The sequence below is a fragment of the Mesoplodon densirostris genome, chromosome 2, assembly GCF_025265405.1.
Source record: "Mesoplodon densirostris isolate mMesDen1 chromosome 2, mMesDen1 primary haplotype, whole genome shotgun sequence".
Classification (NCBI taxonomy): Eukaryota; Metazoa; Chordata; class Mammalia; order Artiodactyla; family Ziphiidae; genus Mesoplodon; species Mesoplodon densirostris.
The window spans coordinates 121,392,425-121,415,360 of record NC_082662.1 but is presented as its reverse complement, the minus strand read 5'-3'; the positions used below and the strand labels follow the sequence as shown (position 1 = coordinate 121,415,360).

General features: G+C 36.9%; 1 protein-coding gene across 1 annotated transcript in view; it reads left to right on the top strand.

Moving 5' to 3' along the window:
• Window positions 1-8,635: 8,635 nt before the first annotated feature.
• SH2D1B (SH2 domain containing 1B) overlaps window positions 8,636-22,936 on the top strand; it is a 32,344-nt gene continuing 18,043 nt past the window's right edge. Inside the window, exon 1 of the mRNA XM_060088363.1 lies at window positions 8,636-8,784. Coding sequence (XP_059944346.1) covers window positions 8,636-8,784 — 149 coding nt within the window. The remainder of the gene's footprint in view (window positions 8,785-22,936) is intronic.

Below are 22,936 nucleotides of genomic sequence, written 5' to 3'. Positions count from 1 at the left end.
TCTTTATATATTTCAGGTAAGAGCTTTTTGTTATATGTTTTGCAAATATTGTCTTCTATTCTGTGCTTTGTTTCTTTACTCTCTTAATGGTGTTTTGATGAGTGGAATTTCTAAATTTTAATTTAGTACATCTTATCATTTCATTTAGGCTTCTTTCTTTTAGGTTTTGTTTAAAATTTCTTTCCCTACCACAAAGTCATACAGAGTACAGATATTCTTCTATAAATACAGTATCTTTTAGATTTGTTGTTTTACACTTCACATGAGGGTCTACAATACACTTAGAATTTTTTCATTTCTTTCCCACATGGATAGCCAATTGATCCAGCACTATTTGTTGAAAAACTGTCATTTCTCCATAGCTCTGCAATACTTTTTGTCATACATAAGTGTTTATATACATCTGGGTGTGTTTCTGGAGCTTTTATTCTGTTCCATTTTTCTATTTGGGCTTTCTTTTGCTTCAACCACACTGTCTTAATTGGAGTAGCTTTATAAATAGATTTTGATATCTGGTAGAATTAGTTCTGACCTCTTTCCTCTTCTTCAACAGTGTCTTGGCTGGTAGTAATTCCTTTCATTTTCATATAAATTTCAGAAACATTTGTCATTTTCCACACTAAAAAAACCCTACTGTGTTATTGTCTGGGATTGTCTATATATATTAATCTGGAGCTATTTACATCTTTACAATATTGATTCTTCCAAGTTGGATACATATGCATTCATTTATTTAGGTCTTCCTTTATATCTCCAAATAATGCTTTATAATTTGATTCTGGAAATCTTACACATCTTTTCCTAGATTTACTCTTAGGTCCTTGAAGTGTCTTGATATCATAAATGGTGTCATAAAGATTTTCAAGTTTACTTTTCTAAATGTTATTGTTATATGCAAATACAATAAATTTTTACATAGACTTTGTATCTTGTGCTTTTCTAAACTCACTTATTAATTTTAACAAATTATCTGTAGATTCTTCGGATTTTATTGTCCAAACAATATTGTTTGTGAATATGGATGGTGTTATTTTTTCTTTTTTAATCTTCCCCCATGCCCTGTCTTACCACTCTGGCTAGAACCTCTAGTACAATATTAAATATTTTCCTTTTTCCATTATTATTTCTTCTTTGATACATAGATTATTTAAAATTGTATTTCTTGTTTCAAAATATAAGATTTAAAAAAACTTCTGATAATTATTCATAGCCTACATTCATTATCATAAGAGGACATTATAAAGAGAGTATGTCAAAATATTTCACTTTGTGGATTTGTCTATTTCTCCTTATAGGTCTATCAATTTTGTATTATATAGCTTAAGATTATCCTACTAGGTGCATGCAAATTTTAAATTGTTACATATATAGTTATATTTTAAGATTGTCTTACTAGGTGCATGCAAATTTTTAAATGTTATGTATTACTCATAATTATATGATATATTATAAATTGTTATATATTAAACCTGTTTCATTACAAGGTGAATCTGTTCATTAACACTTTTGACATAAGCTCTATTTTGTCTGATATTAATATAGCTACTCCATTTTCTTTTGGTTCATATTTACATGCTATAATCTTTCTCTATGATTTTACATTCAGAATTTCTGTTTATATGTTTTATATGTCTCCTTAGTAAACATTACAAAGTTAAATTTTGTTTATTTTAATCCTATCCATCAATTTTTATGTTTTACCTAGAGCACTTAGTCCATTTACATTAAATATAATTACTAATATACTTGAGTTTATGATTCATATTATTCACCAACTTTGTAATTATTCAGCTCTTGATTTTTTTCTGATTTAGGGGGATTTGGAGAATATTTAGTAATTCATGTCACACTTTTTGATTTGCACTATTCAAAATCTTATTAAATATAACCTGTCACTATATTTGATATACAGTTCAACAATGTAATCTTTTTTGAGTTTTTTTAATCTCCTTTTATCTTGTGTTTTTGTTTGCTTGTTTTTTTGATTAACTAACTTGCATATCACTGTGTACAAAGAAGGGAGATATGACAAGACTCTGCTTATGGGAAAGGGGCAAGGGTGTCAAAGAGAGTTCTTGGCATTTCAGTTGGCTGAAAAGTCACTCTGTGGAATCAGAATGTCTAAATATATTTCTAAGTTATTTTGTTGTGGAGTGTGCAAGGCAAACCTCTCCTCCCCTACCTCCTCTGCAAATCTTCAGTAAATTCTACTTTGCTCACCAATCCTTTCTTATGAGTGAATTTTGATTTTGGCAGGGAAAGGCATTAGAAAAAGTGTTGCAGTATTGCTTTATGGGTCCACATGGCAGTGTTAGGAGAGAATGTGAGGCACAGGAACTTGGAGGCAGAGGAGATCATAAAAAAGTAAGTCCCTAGGAATTTACAGAAACACTGGAGAAATTTCCCAAGGGCACGGACTTGAGGAATTGAGGTAATTCTACCTAAATTTCGAGTGCTGGGGAGGAGTCCACTGCAAGCTGTGTTGTACACTACTGGAGTTATTCCTACATTAGCCAATCAGGCAGCTGCATTGTCTCTGAAATGCCCAAGAAAAACAATTTATACTTGGGAGAAACCCCTTAGACCTCTGCCATCAGTGCCTTTGGGTGGACATTAATTAATTAAATTTATTGAACCAATGGTCTTGTGTACAGAAAACCTCTCAGGACTAACCATGCTGAGCATTCACTGCTTCAAGTTAGTCACACTGGCTTACTGAGCCTCTGGAGGGACTGCCCTGACCAGAGCTAGCCAATTCCTAGAGATACTAAACAGCTCGCATCACTTTTCAAATGCAAAGACAACCAATCTAGAGCCCATACTCCTAACCACCTCCATTATCTCACACTCCCAGACACTATCCACCAGCCCTAACCACCCAGGGCGAGGTACCAGGCAACTAGGAACAACTCCTATGCTCCAGAGTCCACTGAAATGATTCAAACTAGCCAATTCTAGAAACAGGAAGTATTCTGTGCTTTTGGATACAAGGGTCCCTAGCTAGTTAAGATGCATGTCTAGCGGAGAATTTCAATGACCCCAAATTCTTGCATCTTCCTATACGTAAAAAAAGCACTAAAATCATTAAGTTGAGATATCTGTTCTTTATGATAAGCATTAATAGTTTTATGTTTGAATACATGTATTTCTCAGACCCCCCCGCAAAAAAAATCACATATATCCTGGCTCCTCTCCCACCTCTTCAGAGCAGTTCCTCATAGCTATCTGAGAGACTGCCTCCCAGGTTATAGTCCTCAGTAAGGTCCTTGTATAAAACTGAAACTCACTACTCTTACATTGCGCTTTTTTTTTTCAGTTGACATTCTCTATACCAGTAAAGAAATGGACCAGCAAAACATTTCACTGAATTCAAGTTATGTGGCCAAAGAACAGCATAAAGCTAATTAGCTTAGATAGAAAATTAGCTCATCCTTTTCAACTCTTTAGAACTATGGTCTAACCACTAACTGAGATAGTTAAATCATAAAGCAGTTCCTAAAACTGCCAAGACATTTGTTTTTAATATCAAGTGTAATCCATGGTTACTGTTTGAGATTCTATTTCTCACCTAACAGTTATTCAACTAGATAATAAACTACCTCCCAGTTAGAAAGCACCAACATACACTCACACACACACGTGCACTTTCTCTTCTCTGTATACTGTGTAGGAAAAAAAGACCTGTGATCTAAGGAATGCAAGTTAGAGGAGATGCAGATAAAATTAGTTTTATTTGGAATGAAGGATTGTGGGACTTTTGCCTGACAAGTAATAGAGACTTCTTAGAAGAAACAAACAAACAAACTAGCCAATTCTAGACCTGCTTACCCTGCCTCGCCTATTCCTTCCCAGGGAAACCACAATAGAGGCTATGGCCTCAGTTCCCCCCCATCCTCTCTGCTCTTGTGCCTGTGACCTATGTTTTTCTGTGTGCCCCCTCCTCTTGGGAACTGTGAGAAAAAAAGGTGTTTTTTCCATGGCAATGGTCTCCTGATCTGTAGGCCTTTCTGATCTTCAAACTTTCTATGTATTCACTATATTTTAGAGCAGCACAGTACCTGGATGTGCCAAGTTCCTAAGATGTCCAGGATCACAAGGAGAAGGGACACTTGTCCCAGGAGAATTTACATCACTGGGCAGTAAGTACCTGCCACTGCCCTGACCTGAAAAAGAAGTGAGAGAGGCCAGAGCACGTATGTGGACAGTGGAGCGTGTGTGTGTGTGTGTGTCTGTGTGTCTGTGCCAGGAATAGGTGTGTCCTTTTCTCAACACTCCCTGACCTTCTCAGAGCATTTCCCAGGGGTCCTGGAGATGCCAGAAGGATCAATTACCTGCACAAGGTGTGTGGATGGAATACTTGGACCTTTGGCAATCATCTTGGGACCACAAGAGCCAGGCTGCCTGCTGAGAAGGCCAAAGTGGAAAGAGAGAAAAAATCTGGGTCTTCAACAGCGGCATTGAGCTGCTTTACCAACTGGCCTAGGAGGCCATGCCTCCTCTGGACTTCCAGTGGGGTGGAAGATGAATTTCATCCCTGTTTAAGCTATTTGAGTTGGGGCTCATTTTTGCAGCAAAAAGGATCCTAAGAGATACACTGACACAGGGCATTGAATTGTTAAATTAGTTTAGATACTATCTTAATTAATCTGGGTTTTTTTTTATGTGGTAGATGTTACTCATCTACTAACAGTGTGTAGATGTCACTACATGTTGAACTCCCCCTATTTTCTGATTTCCTCATATCTTGAACTAACAGCTTTCCTAAAGTCCCTCTACCACAGATTGACTATCTATCATTTTCTCCTTATCATTCATTAAATAAAATTTTAAAAGCTGTGTTATAATTGTATTGAATATTGAAAATAATAACTTGGTGTTAAATTAATATAAGCATACCTATGACATCTAAGAGGTGAAAACAGATAATGTATCTGTCTTACTGCTTCAACTATTTTGTATACTGGAAAATAGTTTTACATGCATCACTTTATTTAAAAATTGAAATACTCAGAAGTAAACAAAAGAAAAAAGCAAATAATTCATCTGAGGTTATTTAATCTTCAGCCTGGATCTGTAGGTGAGTTTTATCACTGAGATAAATCCTTTCTCTGCTCTATAGTTTCTCTGAGGGCCTTGGAGCTCATTTCTACAGTTCTTATTTAGATGGTGCTCATCTCATAAACCACTTTGAAGTTTAGAAGAGGACGAGGAAGTGGAAGGAGAGGGGAGTAGGAAAGTACACTGGGTTGGATAGTGTCCTCCAAAAATTCATGGCCAGCATGAATGAAAAAAGAAAACCCTGAAGAATGCAAACAAAAATCTCAAAAGCGGCTGAGACACTCCAATCAAATATAAAAGGTAAACTTGGTAAGTATGAATTTTAGGAGAAGATGTGATTAGGAAATTTGTTCATTTGGCAAGTAAACATTAGGTAACTTTTTTTTCATGCAGTTTGATTTAGATGAACAGGCTTGACTGTTCATGGAGCAGTGTGAGAGAAAAGGAAGTTAAAATGCTTTTCCTGCAACAAGGCTTGGTTGCTGGGCTAATTCATAGTAAATAGGATCCTACTCTTCAATGTAACTACAGATGAGTGAGGAGAGAAAAGTTAAGGGAAGCTGCTTCAGCCTCCATGAGAGAAATCTGGATTTTCTTCCTGAGGTACTCAGATTTGTTAGGTGTATTAGTTTTCTATTGTTGCTATAACAAATTACTACATATAGTGTTTGTCTTTGTCTGACTTATTTCACTTACTATAATGCTTCCAAGGCCCATCTTTGCTGTTGTAAATGGCAGAATTTCCTTCTTTTTTAATGACTGAATAGTATTCCATTGTATATATATTGACCACATCTTCTTTATCCATTATTACGTTGATGGGCATTTACGTTGTTTTCACGTCTAGGCTATTGTGAATAATGCTGCATTGAACATGGGGGTGCAAATGTCTCTTCAACATAGTGATTTAGTTTCCTTCAGATATATGCCCAGAAGTGGAATTACTGGATCATATGGTAGTTCTATTTTTAATTTTTTGAGGAACTTCCATACTGTTTTCCACAGTGCTAGTACCAATTTGCATTCCCACCAACAGTGCACAAGTGTTCGCTTCTCTCCACATCCTCACCAACACTTGCTATCTCTTGTCTTTTTGATCATGGACATTTTAACATGTGTGAGATGACTTCTCATTGTGATTTTGATTTCCATTACCCTAGTAATTAATGATTGTGAGAACCTGTTCATGTACTTGTTTTCCATTAGTATATCTTCTTTGGAAAAATAATTGGTGAAAGATGTTACCTCGGTATGGATTTAATTTTCATTTCTCTTATGATGAGTGAGGATGAAGGGACTGGGTTTTGAAACAGGAAAAAAAGGCATGAAAGCCCCTGTGATGATAAAGACCTTGGGTGTATATCCAATTATGTCCTCTGTTATGCCCCAAAATATCCTCACACCAAGCTTAGCACCCAATTTCCTCTGTCATGAGTAAAAGTTCTCTCCTCAACTGCCATAATTCTCAAAAAAATTATACACCAAATGGCCTGAGTTCACACAAGAGAAACTGGGGTTTGAAAGCATATCTCTCTGATACAAGCTCCTCAGTTAGTGTCACTCCATTACACTACATTAAACCAAGAGCAGAGCAGTGGGACTTCCAAGGAAGAACAAAAATCTGCTACAGGAAAGTTCAATGTAAGACAAATCCCCAAGAGTGGGTCAACAGCTGGTAAGCAAAGCAATAAGATAAAATAATAAGATAAAATAATCATCTGAGTTAAGAAGGCATTAAGAGAAGTAAGGATGAGCCCTGAGCACACAGGGCTATCTATTTTTATAGATAGGTACTTGAGATATGTACAAATTCCTACAGATATTTGGATAAGGCAGGTGAATCGGGAGAGAAATTTTCATATAGTTCATACTAATTGACATTGTGTGATGGTAATTGTTAAAGTTAAGTAAACGTAATTCAATTTAAAACATTGGATTATAGATATGTTTACATGGCTTCTATCTGAAATTAATTAATTAATAGCTAATTAAGTAATACTATGTAGGATGCTAATCTATATTGACACTAACTTTAGTCACATGGTCACAGATAGCTACAAGGCAGGCTAGGGAAAATAGCCTTTAGCTAGACAGTCATGTACTCAGTTAAAAATTTTACTACTCTAAATCAAGGATTGACAAACTATAGCTGGCGACAAAATCTTGTCAGTGTCTCTTTTTGTAAATAAAGATTTATTTGAACATAAAACAATACTATGTAGGATGGTTTAGCTGCTCAAAAAGCCTTGGAGGAAATGGGGAGATATTCGTCAAAGGGTACAAACTTCCAGTTATATGATGAATAAGTTTTGGGAATCTGATGTACAGCATGGTGATTACAATTAATATTGATAATACTGTATTATACACTTGAAAGTTGATACAAGAGTAGATCTTATATGTCCTCACAACAGTAAAGAAATGGTAAGCATGTGACCAGATGGCAGTATTAGCTAATGCTATGGTAGTTATCATTTGCAATGTACCAAATTAACACGTTGCACACCTTAAACTTACACAATATTACATGTCAGTTGTATCTCAACAAAGCTGGGGAAAAAAGGCCTTAGAAATTACTCTTAAGACTAATTCTGATTCTCAGATAACAGAAACCATCATTTCCAAGCATATCAGTTGACCAAGGTAGAAAAGGCTCAGCAGAAAAAAAGAGATTTTTCTCATCAATACCAGGTTGTCTAAAGGGGGCTAAGTGTCCCTGGCTAGATAGACTTTTCTCAGTCATCACTGCTGTCCTGCAGGATGGAAACTTCAAAGGACCTGAGACTCTTCAAACCCAAGCCTAATATATTCTTTTCTTCCACCTGGAGAAGTATCCCTGCACTAATTTTGCATATCCAGATATCCCTCCCACATGGACCAGCTCCTTCCCCAAAAGGCACGATGCTTGAGGATGTTAAAAATGGCCTTTGTTCACCAGTGGCTAGGAGCCTTAGCCAGGGGATATTCCCCCCCAGCCATCCTCCCCTACAGCATCCAGTTGCTTTCTATTCCTATTTCTGTCTTACATTTCTCATGTCATTTGACCCATAGATGCATCCTACCTTCTCAATTGTTCCATTGCGTCTGGACAAATTTGGATTCATTCAACATCTGAACGGTTTATGAGCACCTGTTCTGAGCTAAGCATAGCATAATCATAGGCAGCTTCAGCAGAAAATGGGCATTCATTTCAGCCAAAAGCAGTGATGTGATCTCGGGAAAGGATGCCATGAGCCAGAGAAGGTAAAAACTGGTGATTTAGGGTGACAGACAAGGCTGCAACCCAGTTCTGGGGAGCTTGTCTTCGGCATTGAGCTTGAGCCATGAATATCGTTGATTGCAGTGTACCCAAATGCACTTTAACCCACTTCTATGAGTCATACTTGGTCTATTTACAGGCTGAAAAGTCTTGGTCACTTCACTACCCCACCTCTCACATTTCCTGAAGCTCATGACACTACCTCAATCCCACAGGTAACGTCAACCCACAAGCCAGAGAAGGAAGAGGTATTTCCACAGGCTCCATTAGGCCAACTGCTTCCTCTTCTCTCCTCAGAGTTGTCCCTGAACCTGGGCTATGAGAGGGCTCACCATGGATCTGCCTTATTATCACGGCCCTCTGTCCAAGCGAGACTGTGAGACCTTGCTGCTCAAGGAAGGGGTGGACGGCAACTTTCTGTTAAGAGACAGTGAATCTATGCCCGGAGTCCTGTGCCTCTGTGTCTCGTGAGTAGCCTCATCTTCCACACATTTGGAACCTTATGCTAAATGTAGGACTGATAACCAAGTAGAAAAGGAATTCTACTTCACTGACTTCGCAGCCCAAATGAGCAGAATGAGAAATAGTTAGACTGCCAGGAGGGGATGGAAGGAACGTGTCTGTCCAAGCTCCTTCACCTGCCCTTCTCTCCCTGGTGCAAATGCCATACAAGCAATGAGCAGACTCTGTGTAGCAGCAGAAATGGGGCTGGTGAGGAGAAGAGTGCAGGCAGCATGGGAGCGGAGCGGGGAGCCAGAGAAGATAGCCATGTGAGAAACGGCCTCTCCTATAGAGGTTGATTTATTTGGTATGGAAAAGACTAGGTGCCCTTTATAAAATTTTTATCTGAGAAGCCAACTTTTTACATAGATTCTGCTGGCTCCACTTGTGATTCTTAAAATACTAATAATATTTCGAATTTCATTGGATTTGTAAAAGGCTTCAGCGTACATCATCTCCTTTCATCCTGCTTGTAATCTATCAAGAAAAGCCACCATTTTATAGATGAAGAAACAGAGACCTGGGATTTCTCAAACAACTTGGTTGTGTTACACTTCATCTGGTGGTTCCAAAGAGGCTGAGTTCAGTATGCAGGTCCAAGCCAGAGCATCAGAGCTACACTGCTGAAGGAACTTGTTTAGCCCAGTTTAGAAAGCAATCCTGAACAAATATCAGGGGAAATCTACTGTCTTTAAAGATTCTTGTCTTTGTGGATACCACTGAAATTTTTCTTTACCTGTTATAAAAATTAAAACCCAAGTATCTCCATGGATGCGCTTCAGGGCTTCTTAGAATTTGGGAGCTATAAGGACAAAAGAGATTGTCATTACTAACAGAATAGGCAGGGATATATTTCTTTCTCTATATGATACCGGGAATACAGATATAAGAAAGGCAGCCTTAAGGTGTTGACAGTTTGAATTTTCAAGTCACAGATGATGTTGGGGGTGTTTTCATATATTTTTAGGCATTGTTAATTCCTCTTTTGAGAATTGCATAATCATATCATTTACCCAGTTTTAGCTTGAGTTGTTCATCTTCTTACTGATTTTTTTCAATTTCTATGTATGAAGGTAAAACTTTTTTTTTCAAAAAAAAGACAGACACAAGAAAACTACAGACCAATTTCATTTTCATTTACTATCCACTTCCAATAAACTACTAACAAAATGGAAGCCAGTAAAATATTAATGGAGAAAATACACTATGCTCAAGTATGGTCCAATCCAAGAAATCAAGGATGGTTCCCTGATAGGAAAATTATTAGTTTAATTACATATTAATAAGTCAGAGGTTACAAACTGCATAGCTGATTCAAATTTGCTTAAAAGGTATTAGATAAAATTCAGCATCAACCCCTCAATTAAACACACACTCATGTGTGCATATGCATGCACACACTTACGTACTCTTAACCATGTAGAGCTAGAGAGATGCTTCCTTAAACAAAGGCCAGATGAAGCACTGGAAGAATTACCCCCCAAATCATGAATGAGTCAAAGATGTTCATTATAAGCACTACTATGTAACATTTTCTGGGAGATGTTAGCAAGTGTAATTAGTCAAAGGAAATACATGTAAAAATTGAAAAGGAAGATGCAAAATTATTATTATTTGCAGTTGACATGACATTATACCTGTGAAATATAGATTTAACTAAAAAGAAAAACTACTAAAAACTAAGAAAATCCAATAAGGATATCTGCTTATATTATTGAAATCTAAAAAATCAATAGCTTTTTCATACAGAAACAATAACCGGTAAGTAAATATAATAATACATCTCATTTACATCAGCAAAAAATTAATAATACCCAGGAATAAATGTAATATGAAATGTAAAAAATTAAATAGCTACTGGGGAGTTTACTAGAAGACTTCAGTGAAGGGAAGGATTCAGTTTGAAAGCATATCAGTTCACCATAATTAATCATAAATTCAGTATGTTTCCAGTGAAAAATCAACAGAATTTAAAATTTTTTCTTCAAAGATAGTAAAGTTTATCCAGGTGGGAAATGAAACACAAGGAACCTGACAGAGAGCCAGAAAATTTTTTGTTAAAAAAGGGGGGGCTTCCATGGTGGCGCAGTGGTTGAGAGTCCGCCTGCCGATGCAGGGGACACGGGTTCGTGCCCCGATCCCGGAAGATCCCACATGCCGCGGAGCGGGTGGGCCCGCGAGCCATGGCCGCGGAGCCTGTGTGTCCGGAGCCTGTGCTCCGCAACGGGAGAGGCCACAGCAGTGAGAGGCCCGCGTACAGCAAAAAAAAAAAAAAAAAAAAGGGGGACTAGTACCAAATATTAAAATACATTATAAAACTACAGTAACTACTACAGTAATTAAAAGAGTTTGGTACTGAGAAATCAATGGAATTGAATATAAAATCTGGTAGAAATGAATCCAAATACATATGGAATTTAGCATATGCGTAAAATAGCATTTCAAATCAATGAGGAAAAGATGAGTGATAATTGTGTTGGGACACTTGGCTGGTCACTTAGAAAAAAATAAACCTGAATCCCTTTCTTACTTCTTGAAGTAAAATTAATTCAAATTGGTTCTAATACAGAACTTATTTTTCTAAATGAAACTGTGTGTACTAGAAGAAAACGTGAACTATTAAAAGATATTCCTGGAATTGAGAAAGACTTCCTAACAAGATATAAAACACAGAAACCAAGAAAAGATTGTTAAATATGACCATTATAACAAAAAACTGTTGTTAAAAAAAACTTATTGACAAACCAACAGAAAAAAATCAAAACTTCATTAACATATAATGAAGCTTTTAAAAAACAATAGAAAACTAGGTAAAATGCAAGAGGAGGAGATTCTCTGAAATGGAACGTGAAAAAGAAGGATAAGAAAAAAATGCTAGATCTCACTCATAACTTAAAAAACACAAATTAAAAGAATAACGTGGGCTTCCCTGGTGGCACAGTGGTTAGGAATCCGCCTGCCAATGCAGGAGACCGGGGTTCGAGCCCTGGTCTGGGAAGATCCCACATGCCGCGGAGCAACTAAGCCCATGTGCCTTAACTACTGAGCCCGTGCTCCTAGAGCCCACGAGCCACAACTACGGAGCCCAAGTGCCACAAATATTGAAGCCTGCGCGCCTAGAGCCTGTGCTCCGCAACAAGAGAAGCCACGACAATGAGAAGCCTGCGCACAGTGACGAAAAGTAGCCCCCGCTCATCACAACTAGAGAAAACCTGCACACAGCAACGAAGACCTAACAGAGCCATAAATAAATAAATACATTTATTTATAAAAAAGAAAAAGAATAATGTGATACCATTTTTACCTCTTCAAGGGTTTAGAATTAAAACTATGAAACTACCCAGAGGAATTCAACTGCTGAGAAGCAGAAGTGCTCGCACATGCTAAATACAGCCTCTTTGGATAGAAATGTGGTCAAAACATAAAATGCACAGGTATAACCTTTGACCCCAAATTTCATTAATAAAAACGTATCTTATAGTTATTACTGCATAAGTATGTGCAAATTGACATTAACAAGATTTAGTAAATCCATATATGGTATGAAAAGAACTCCAAGATCTATTGTTGTGTGAAAAAGGCAAGATGCAATGTATGATCCCGTCTGCGTAAAAAAAAAAAAAAAACAAGTATGCCTATATCCTTCTATATTCATAAACAATTTTTGAAAGTTATATAAGAAACTTATAATAGTGGTTACAGCTGGGGAATTTAGGAGGAATAAATAGGAAAAAAAAGGTTGTGGATTCACTCTTTTTATTTGATAACTTTTTCACACTTTAAATGCTTACGTGCATGTATTTACTTTGGTAATTTAAAAAAATGTTTATAAAAATGTAGTGAATCCCTACTATCTATTCAAACACTGTGCTAAGGCCTGGGGAGATTCTAAGGAGATTCCAATAGGGGACTTGCAATTTTTTTCAACATGTAAATAAATAAAATAAAGGTAAGACAATATTATACAAATTCAAGGACAGAGGAGATGAGCAGGAAAGTCTTCTTAGAGGAGGCGGTATTTGAGCTGGGATTTAAAAGAGTTGATAAGATTTGGTTTCACAGAAATGGGATGGAAGGCATTGTAGGTTGGGGAAAAGGAAGGAACTTAGGTCTAGAAATAGCATATTTTAAAACACATAACAATCATACAGAGTTCTGGAAAGGTAGTTTGGAAACCAACTTTTGGAAAAGTCAGTTTGGGGTAATATTATGGGGTCTTAAAAGAATGATTCTGTAGCTAATGGGGAAACATAGATGGTTTCTAAGCAGGGAAATGACAAGACTACTGCTGAGTTTTAGGAACTCCAGTCTAATAAGGAGAGTGTACTGAAACTGGCAGATGATGATGGCAATACAGATGGGAGATGGTGAGGAACTAGCTACGGTGGGGCAAGCAGTGGGAATGGAGATTAGAAGAAGTTGCAAGAGATGTGATAGAGACAGGAGAGACGTTGGTCAAGATTTCAGGGTAGGTAGTCAACACTGGGATTCTCTTTAAAAATTGACATTTATGCTCAACTGCTCTGTGATACATCATGCTAGCTTATATATTCATTCAAAGCAAAATTCATTGAGAAATGTAATACAAATAATAATAACTAATCAAATGGAGAGGCAGAAATAAATATTTGTTAAACACCTGCACTTGATCAGGGCTCACCCTCTTCCCTGCCCACATCACTAAAAGGCAAACAAAATTTCAGGCACCCTCAGGCTTAAGGCTCAGATCAAATGGTCCCCATCAAAACGGTCTTTTTCATAATTCTTGTGAAATTTTGTTATCATAAAAATCAGACAGACCATTCAGTTGTTATTGTTCAACAGTTATTTAAAGTTTCTCATGTCAAGCACTATGGTAGACACTCAGCTGATGCCTTCAACACAGCTCACAGTCTAGTGGGGAAAATAAAGAAGTAAAAGGACACTGTGACATGTGTGATAACTGATGACTGAGAGCAAGGAGTGATTCATTCATCAAGGAGTAGAGAGCCTACATGGGAGCTGGGACTTGGAGGATGACTAGAACCTTCATTCGTTCATTCAACAAGCACACACTAGCACCTATTATGTTCCAGGCATGTTCTTATGCATTGGTGAAACAGTGATAAACAGTACAGATACTAGTCCTGCCTCCATGAAATGACATTCCAGTGAGAGGAGACAATACAGTGAAAACAAAACAGAGGGGTATTACAGGGAGGGACAAAGAGTCTTCTTTAGGTTGGGTACAGGAAAGATTCCTCTGAGAAGGTCACATAAAGCAATTCATATTCCAGTATACAACCCTAAGTAAACAGAGCCAAAATTATCTACAGCACAAGCGTTAGACTGTTTTTCTACATCTGTGCAGCAAGAGCCATTATGAAGGTGCTTTTTATGAGTCAAAAATTGTGCTAAGAATGTTACATCAATTATCTCATTTATCTTTTGCAAAGCCATCTTCCATAGGTGATATATCCCTATTTTGTGGGAAAAGAAATGGAGCTTCTTATTAACTAAAGTGTCCAAGGTCAAACTGTTAATATGTTGTTATGTTCCCTCTCTTATCAATGTCCCCAGTTCCACTGAAATGTGCTCAAGGTGGTCCCCTTGGAACTGTGTTATAACGTGCCCAAGCAGGGAACTTGAGGGCTTAGCAATAGATCCTAATATGTAGAATTTGCATTCTGCTTCCTAGAAATGAGCTACCCTCTCTTCTTTGCTGTGTTAGAATGGCAATATGCCAACTTTCATGCTTTCACAGATCTAAATGAAGATATTATGGAGAAGGTTAGAAATAAGGGAAGGAAGTCACAGAGGAGAGTTGGCCTAGCAGCATATACCACTGACCAGAAAGCTATGTATGTGGTAACCATGGACAGGAAATGTTACTTGATCTCACAGCCTGATAGAGCATGAAAACACCAATGTGCAAAACACTGTCTGTGTAGGTGACATTGTGAGTGTTAGAAGTTGGAACTGGGTCTGGCTTTATAATCAGCAGAGTCAAAATAGAATAGATATTTGGAGATGCAAGGAATTCACCTGCAGTTATGAAGGCAAAGGAGGGACTTTCTGTAGTCATATATAGGAAGGCTGCAGATGAGAAGAACCCAAGCCCTGACTTAGGGCAGGTCCTCACTGAGGAGGAAACAACAGAAAGAGTGAATGAGAGAGAACCCAAGAGTCATTTCCAGCTCTCAGATTCTGAGATCTTTGGAAAGACTTGAGTTCAGAAAGAAAAAAAAAAATTCAAACTTTTTTGTATTTTTAGAAAAATCAAATGTTGAGAAAGGTATAAAAAAGAGAGCAGAAATTATCTCAGTCTCACCACTCAGAAATCACCTTTTCTAATCTCTCCAGACTGTTCTCTATTCATATGCATGTATAAGCAAATATTATATATGTACATAAATGGTTCATTTTATATATGATCATCTGCAACCCTTTTTTTCAGTGTATAATGGGTATCTTTCTACTTCAAAGAAAGCCAATACACATCATCCTTTCATGATTGTTTACTATTTTATTGATTGCGTATATCATAATTTATACATAATGATACATTTAAGTTATTTCCAATTTGGTCCAATGAACCCAATGTAATTTGAGAAGATTAACATTTTTGTGTTTACATCTTTGAGAGTTTGTCCAACTCTCTCCTCAGGATAATATCCTAAACATTTTAACATTTTTACACACATTGACAAATTAGTACAACAAAAGATTATATGGATGCACACTCCAATCAAGACCAGTGAGAAAGCCAGAAGTTAAAAGTCTTAAAACATTCTGTATTGACTTGTAACTGTTTTTTTCATCATCTTAGCAGTATATTTCAAAGAACAGAAGTTCTTGATTTTGATGAAGTCAAATTTATCATGTTTTTCTCTCATGAATTGTGATTTCAGCATTGTATATAATAAACCCTTGCTTAATGCAATTCACAAAGATTTTCTCCTTGTTTTCTTCTAGAGTGCTATACTTTTAACTTTCACATTTAGTGTAGCCTATTCTGATTTAATTTTTGCAATCTGGGGTAAGGTTGGGGTTGGTTTTTTATTAAATATCATCACCTATTTGTTCCAGCTCATTGTGGAACAGACTATCCTTTATCCCAATAAATTGCTTTGGTGCCTTTGTAAAAAACAAAAACAAAAACTATTGACTATATAAGTTTGGATCTATTTCTAAGCTCTCACCATGGATCTTTTTTTTTGTCTTTATGCAAATTCTGTATTGTGTTGATTACTATCACTTTATAATAAATCTTGAAATAAGATGGTTTAAATCACCCAACTTTTTCAGGGTTATTTTGGCTATGATAGGCCCTTTGCATTTCCATACATATTTTAGATTCAGCTTTTCAACTACCCACCGCCCCCACCAACACACACACAGACTGATGACATTTAGATTGAGATTGCATGAATCTAGAGATCAATTTGGGGAGAACTAACATGGTAATATTAATTCTTCTGATCCATGAACATAGTTTAATCTCTTTATTCATTCATATCTTTTAAAATTTCTCTCAGAAATGTTTTGTAACAGGTCTTGTACATCTTTTGTCAAATTTATCCCGAAGATTTCATACACTTGATGCTATTTTAAATGATATCAGATTTTAGTGATTTAAAATTTTAAATTATTTTATTTTCATTTTCCACTTGTTCAATGCAAGTGAATGGAAACACAGTTGATTTTCATATACTGAACTTATATCCTGCAACCTTGCTAAACTCACTTATTGGCCCATTGGCTTTTTTGTAGAATCTCTGTATGATTTTCTACATGCCATCTGCAATTAAAGGTGATTTTATTTCTTCCATGCCAATTTTTCTGTTCCATTTTTTTCTTGCCTTATTGCACTAGCTAAGACTTCCAAAACAATGTAGAATAGAAGTGATGAGTGCAAAAATCCTTGTCACTTTCTGATCTTGGGGTAAAAGTATTCAATCTTTTCCCACTAACTACATCTTTAGCCCTCCTGTTCCTAGTAGGGCTGAGAGTTTTTTTCTGCATCAACTGAAATGGTAGTATGAATTTTTGTTTCTTCTCTGTTAATCAACAGATTAAATTTTCTAGATTCCACATGTAAGTGATACCATGCAGCATTTATCTTTCTCTGTCTAGCATGGTTGAATAATATTCTATTGTTTATATATACCGCATCTTCTTTATCCATTCCTCAGTTGATGGACACTTGGGTTGTTTCCTTATCTTGGCTTTTGTGAATAATGTTGCAATGAACATGGAGTACAGATATCTCTTTGATATCTTGTTTTCATTCCCTTTGACTGTATACTCAGAAGTGGGATTACTGGATCATAATTTTTACTTTTTTGAGGAACCTCCATACTGTTTTCCATAGTGGTTGCACCAATTTACATTCCCACGAACAGTGCACAAGTGTTCCTTTCTCTCCACATCCTCACCTATACTTGATATCTCTTGTCTTTTTGATGATAGCCATTCTAACACATGTGAGGTGACATCTCATTGTGATTCTGATTTCAATTTCCCTGATGATTAGAGATATTGAGTTCCTTTTAAAGTACCTGTTGGCCATTTTTATATCTTTTTGGGAAAAACATGTATGCTTTATGTATTTTGAAACAAACATTTAGGTGCATAAACATTTAGAATTGTTATATCCTCTCGATTAATTGACCCCTTTATCTTTTTGAAAACCCCACTTCTTTATTCCTGGTTATAGTCATTGCTCTGAGCTGATATCGCTAGCTTTCTTTCTATTAGTGTTAATAGTATATACTTTCCCCATCAATTGACTTTTTTTTTTTTTTTTGCGGTATGTGGGCCTCTCACTGTTGTGGCCTCTCCTGCTGTAGAGCACAGGCTCCGGACACACAGGCTCAGCGGCCATGGCTCACGGGCCTAGCCACTCCGCGGCATGCGGGATCTTCCTGGACCAGGGCACGAACCCATGTCCCCTGCATCGGCAGGCGGACTCTCAACCACTGCACCACCAGGGAAGCCCCCATCAATTGACTTTTAATCTAGTTGTGTTTTCATTTTTATATCAGATCTCTTGTAAGAATCATACCCCTGAGTCTTGCTTTTTTATCCAATCTGACAATAACTTCCCTTTAATAGGGATGATTAGGCCATTTGTATTTAATGTGATCATTAATATGACTGTGTTTAAATCTACTATCTTGGTATTTATTTTCTATTTGTCCCATCTGTTCTTCTTTTCCCCTTTCTGCCTACTTTGGAATTGATTGAATATTTAAATTATTTCCAAATTATCTCTTTTGCAGGCTTGCTACCTATAATTCTTTGTTTTTTGGTAGTTTATTTAGTATTTATAGTATTCATGCTTAACTTATTACAACCTATATTTGAGTAATATTATACCACTTCACCTATAATACAAGAACCTTACAATAATATCCTTTCATTTCTCCCACACTCTAATTAAGTTTTTGTGCTCTTATTGTCATCCATTTTATTTCTATATATTTTATTACCCCTAGAGTAGATTGTTATTACTTTTACTTTTAGCAATCAATTATCTTTTAAAGTGATTTTAAATATAAGAAAAATAATTTTTTCTTTACCCACATAATTACTATTTCTGGTACTCTTCTTTCCTTTGTATGTACCAGGGTTTCTCAACCTCGGCGTTACTGAAATTTGGGGCCAGCTAATTCTTTGTTGAGGGGAATGCCCTGTGAAACTTGTGATGACTAAAAATATCTCAAGACATTGCCAAAAGTCACTCCTAGTTGAGAAATATTAGTATTGTTTCAGATTTTCACCTGGTACCATTTTCTGTCTGTCTAAAGGACTTCCTATAACATTTCCTGTAGTGTATATATACTGGTGTAAATTATTTCAGCTTTTGTGTATTTGAAAATGTCTTCTTTTCACCTTCAGTTTTTGAAATATTTTCCCTAGATATAGATTTCTAGGCTGATTTTTTCTTTCAATACGCTTAAGATTTTGTTCCACTGTCTCCTGACTTGCAGCGTTTCTAATAAGAAGTTTGCTGTCCTTATATTTGTTCTTCTGTAGGTATGTATTTTTTTTCTTCAATTGCTTTTGAGATTTTCTCTTTATCATTGGTTTTAGGCAATTTGATTGTGATGTACCTTTGTGTAATTTTCTTTGTGTTTCTTGAGTTTGGGGTGCATTTACTATTTTGTACATGTGGGTTTATAATTTTCATCAAACTTAGAAAATTTTTGTCTGTTGTTTCTTTAAATAGTTTTGTTCCCACTCAGGGAATTTAATTACAGGTATATTAGGTTACCCAAAGTTGTTCCACGTTTCACAGCTTCTCTGTTTATTTTTTTCAGTCTTTTTTTCTCTCTGATTTTCATTTTGGATAGTTTCTATTGCTTTGTCTTCAAGTTCACTAATTTCTGTCTTCTGCAATGTGAAATTTGCTGCTACTCCCATCCAGTGAATTCTTCATTTTATACAATGTAGTTTTTATCTCTAGAAGTTTAATTTGGGTGTTTCTTTAATATCATCCATATTTCTACTTAGCAAGCTCTCTTTTCTCTAGATTCTTGAACATCTGAGATAATAACAACAACTGTATTAATGTCCTTGTCTACCAAGGTAGAGCCTTATGTCTCCCTAAGTTGATGAAATAGAGCTAGGAGTCCAGGAAGGCCAAGGTGCCTAGAGTTTATGGGGGTGAGAACACAGAAGAAAAGATACACTAAGAAAGAGCTCCTGGGATCTGCAGAGGGGTTCCTTGAATCTTCAGCTTAGTGTTGAATGGCTCATGTGCGTGAGGTAAATAACCAGGCTGCGTAAAAAAAAATCACCCTAAAAGCCAAGGGAACAATCTCTGGAGCTCACGCTGGTCTGGAAATAGTTTGTATTCTCACCAGAGTAGAAAATTTTATAATTCATAGACCTCAGTTAGAATAATCAGAAGCATATTGACTCAGTAGTGGGATAGAATTAGCTCTGTAATAAGGCTGCTCTTGTCTCACCTAAAAAAGATTTAAAACAAGTCTCCAAAAGATTGAACTATTTCCAAGTAGCTTAACTGTACCCTAGAAAAAAGTTCAAGAATCTTTATAGGAAAATGAGAATATCCAGCACCATAAAGATAAAATTTGCTACTTCTGGCATTGAATCAAAATTTACCAGGTATGAGGACTTTCCTCATGGTCCAGTGGTTAAGACTCCATGCTCCCAATGCAGGGGGCAAGGGTTAGATCCCTGGTTGGGGAACTAAGATCCCACACGTTGCATGGTGCAGCCTAAAAACAACAAAAACAAACAAAAACAAAATTTACCAAGTATGAATAGAGGCAGGAAATACAATCCATAATGAAGAGAAACGTTAATCAATAGAAACAGACCCAGAAATGAACCAACATTATATTTTATAGGATATTAATATAATCAATGTCCTTCTGTGTTATATTATGCCACAGAAAGAGAACTGACACATCTGTGTGATAAGGCCATGGTTGTGTACTCTTATTCTTATCAAATGAAGGCAAATGGTTCTGACTACCTTGCTATTAGGAATTTTAGCTAGCTAGCTAGATAAATTGCTTTTGTTTGATCTACAGCAAACATTTTCCTAGATCTAGATGCCAGATCTGTGATTATTTTATCCACAAAAATATGCACATCTGGAACTGCAGTTGAAAATACAATAAACTTTGATTAAGGTTGTAATAATCCATAGTCATTCTTCAAGATATATCTGGTGTTTGCACTGGCCAGTAGGTCAGTTAAATGAGAATGTGGTAGGAATCAACACACCGTACATTTCATGATTTGATGGTGCCCTTAGTATAGAAATCTCTTCCAGGGATGTGATATTGCTTTAGTTTACTGTCTTGGCAGATGAAACCAGTTATAGGAACTTCTGCTTTGTCCTTTCCACTACAATAGTCTTCATTCTATGATTCAAAGAACCAATGAAAAGATTTTGACAATTCCTAAGTGTGTAAGTGCATTCTGGAACTGGGGAAATAACCATAGGATGGTCCCGCGGTCCCATTGGATCCACTTGAAGTAGACTCGGGCCAAGATTTCGTCTATCACCTGACTCCCATGAGTTCTACTTCTGACTACTGGATCATGGGAACATTTGAGTCTCCAAAAATTAGTGTCAGTTCAGAGCCAGTATCAAATAACCCTAAAAATTATTGGTTATTTTTCCTTTTCCCAGTACACAGTGTCCCTAGTAAATGTTGTACATTTTTCTGGAAAAGGCTTGGGGAAGTGTGGTCACATTCCTTCCTTAAAGGAATCAAGAAACCCAACACCCCTCTCAGTAAAAGGGATCTGAGTCTGTCAACTAGATTAAATCTGTAAATTGGGTAAGACATCCAAGAATCCCTACCCTGTGACTTAAGTCAGTGTTGTGCCACAAGACCTAGAAGTTCTCTGCTTACTTTATATCCAACAGAACTTTAGGCTGCCCATCATTCTATGTTTTGGAATCCAGTGAATCAATTAAACATCACCACAGATCCCTGTACAGCAAATTGCTCTTACACTGTTACATCCCTCTGGCTTATGATAATTGTGCCGTCTTTGTCTCTCACTGAGTGCTAACACCTAACTATTCCTCGATGCCATTATTTCCACTAAAATCAGGGCACCCAACAATTTCAGGATTTCCCACTGTCAATTCCAGCTTACAGCACAGAGATGTAGTTTTCAAAGATGCTGGTTCTCTCCTCACAACTTATTTTTTAGTTCATCATGAAGGTGCTGACCTTCAGACACCTGAAGAGGGGTGAGTAATAACTAGACAGTTTGCATTAATAGATTTATTATAATATTCCCATCTTCCTGAGTCTTCAGATTCCTTTCTCTATAGAATTCCAGGGAAGTTTTGGCATTTTGATCTCTATTGAATGTGAGCCATCATTAAATCCATGCTTCAATTAACCAGTCAAGCAGAATGTTTATGTCACTCCCCAGTGCATGAGCTAGCACATTAATTCCAAATCCTGGGTGAGTGTGCCTTTATTTATGAATTCAGCCAACAAATCTTCTATTTTATCCTTCTTGGTTTAACATCCTAATATCCATTTCTGTGTATACTCTTTATATATGTGTCTCCCACTGACTGAACCCAATCAGAGGCCTGAGAGCAAGGGAGCCCATAGAGGTCAGAGCACAGAGCAGAGTGGGGAAAGTTAGAAAGAGGATCTGGAGATACAGAAAATATCTGGCATATGTATATACTGGTACAGTAATTCCCCTACATAAGAACCTTCAAGTTGTGAACTTTCAAAGATGCAAACGTGCGTTGGCATGTCCAATCATGTAAGTTAGTTCACATGTCTGGCGTACCTTGCCACGTGCGTGCATCCTCTACAAGTGGTTGTGCTTTTGTGTACTTTACTGTACAGTACTGTATAGAGTACAGTAGTACAATATCTTTATTTCAAGCCCAGGATGTCTGGTAGCAAGCATAAAAGCAGCAGTGATGTAGGTGGTACTGCTAAGAAGAGATTCACGACACAGAAAATGGCAAGGGGATTTTCTTTATTTGAGGAGGCACTGTTAGTTTTTGAGGCATAGGACCTGAATGTAGAATGGTACACGAAGGGTGCAGCAGACATTCAGAATGCAATCCAGTGCCACCGTGTCGTCTATGGTGAGAAAAAAAGAGCTACCCAGACATCACTGGATTGTTTTTTTCAAGAGGGTAGATAGAATTGAATCCAGCAAGGAACCAGAACCTGTGCCATCAACGTCAGGCATGAGTGAAACTGCAGCTTGCCTTCTGTCTCCTATTGCTGACGATCCTTCAGCTCTACCATCTCCCACCCCCTCTCCCTCCTCCAGTCAGTAACTCTTCTTGCCTATTCCCTCGATGCCAGCCCCTGGAAGCCAGCAATTGTACTGTACTACTATACTTTTCAAGGTACTGTACTGTAAGATTAAAAAGTTTTGTTTGTTTGCTTGTTATGTATTATCTGTGTGAAAAGTATTATAAACTTATTACAGTACGGTACTATATAGCCGATTGTGTTAGTTGGGTACCTAGGCTAACTTTGTTGGACTTACGAACAAATCGGACTTACAAACAAATTGGACTTATGAACACGCTCTCAGTACAGAACTTGTTCGTATGTAGGAGACACTGTTCTGGACACGTTAGGTTTGAAATATCTA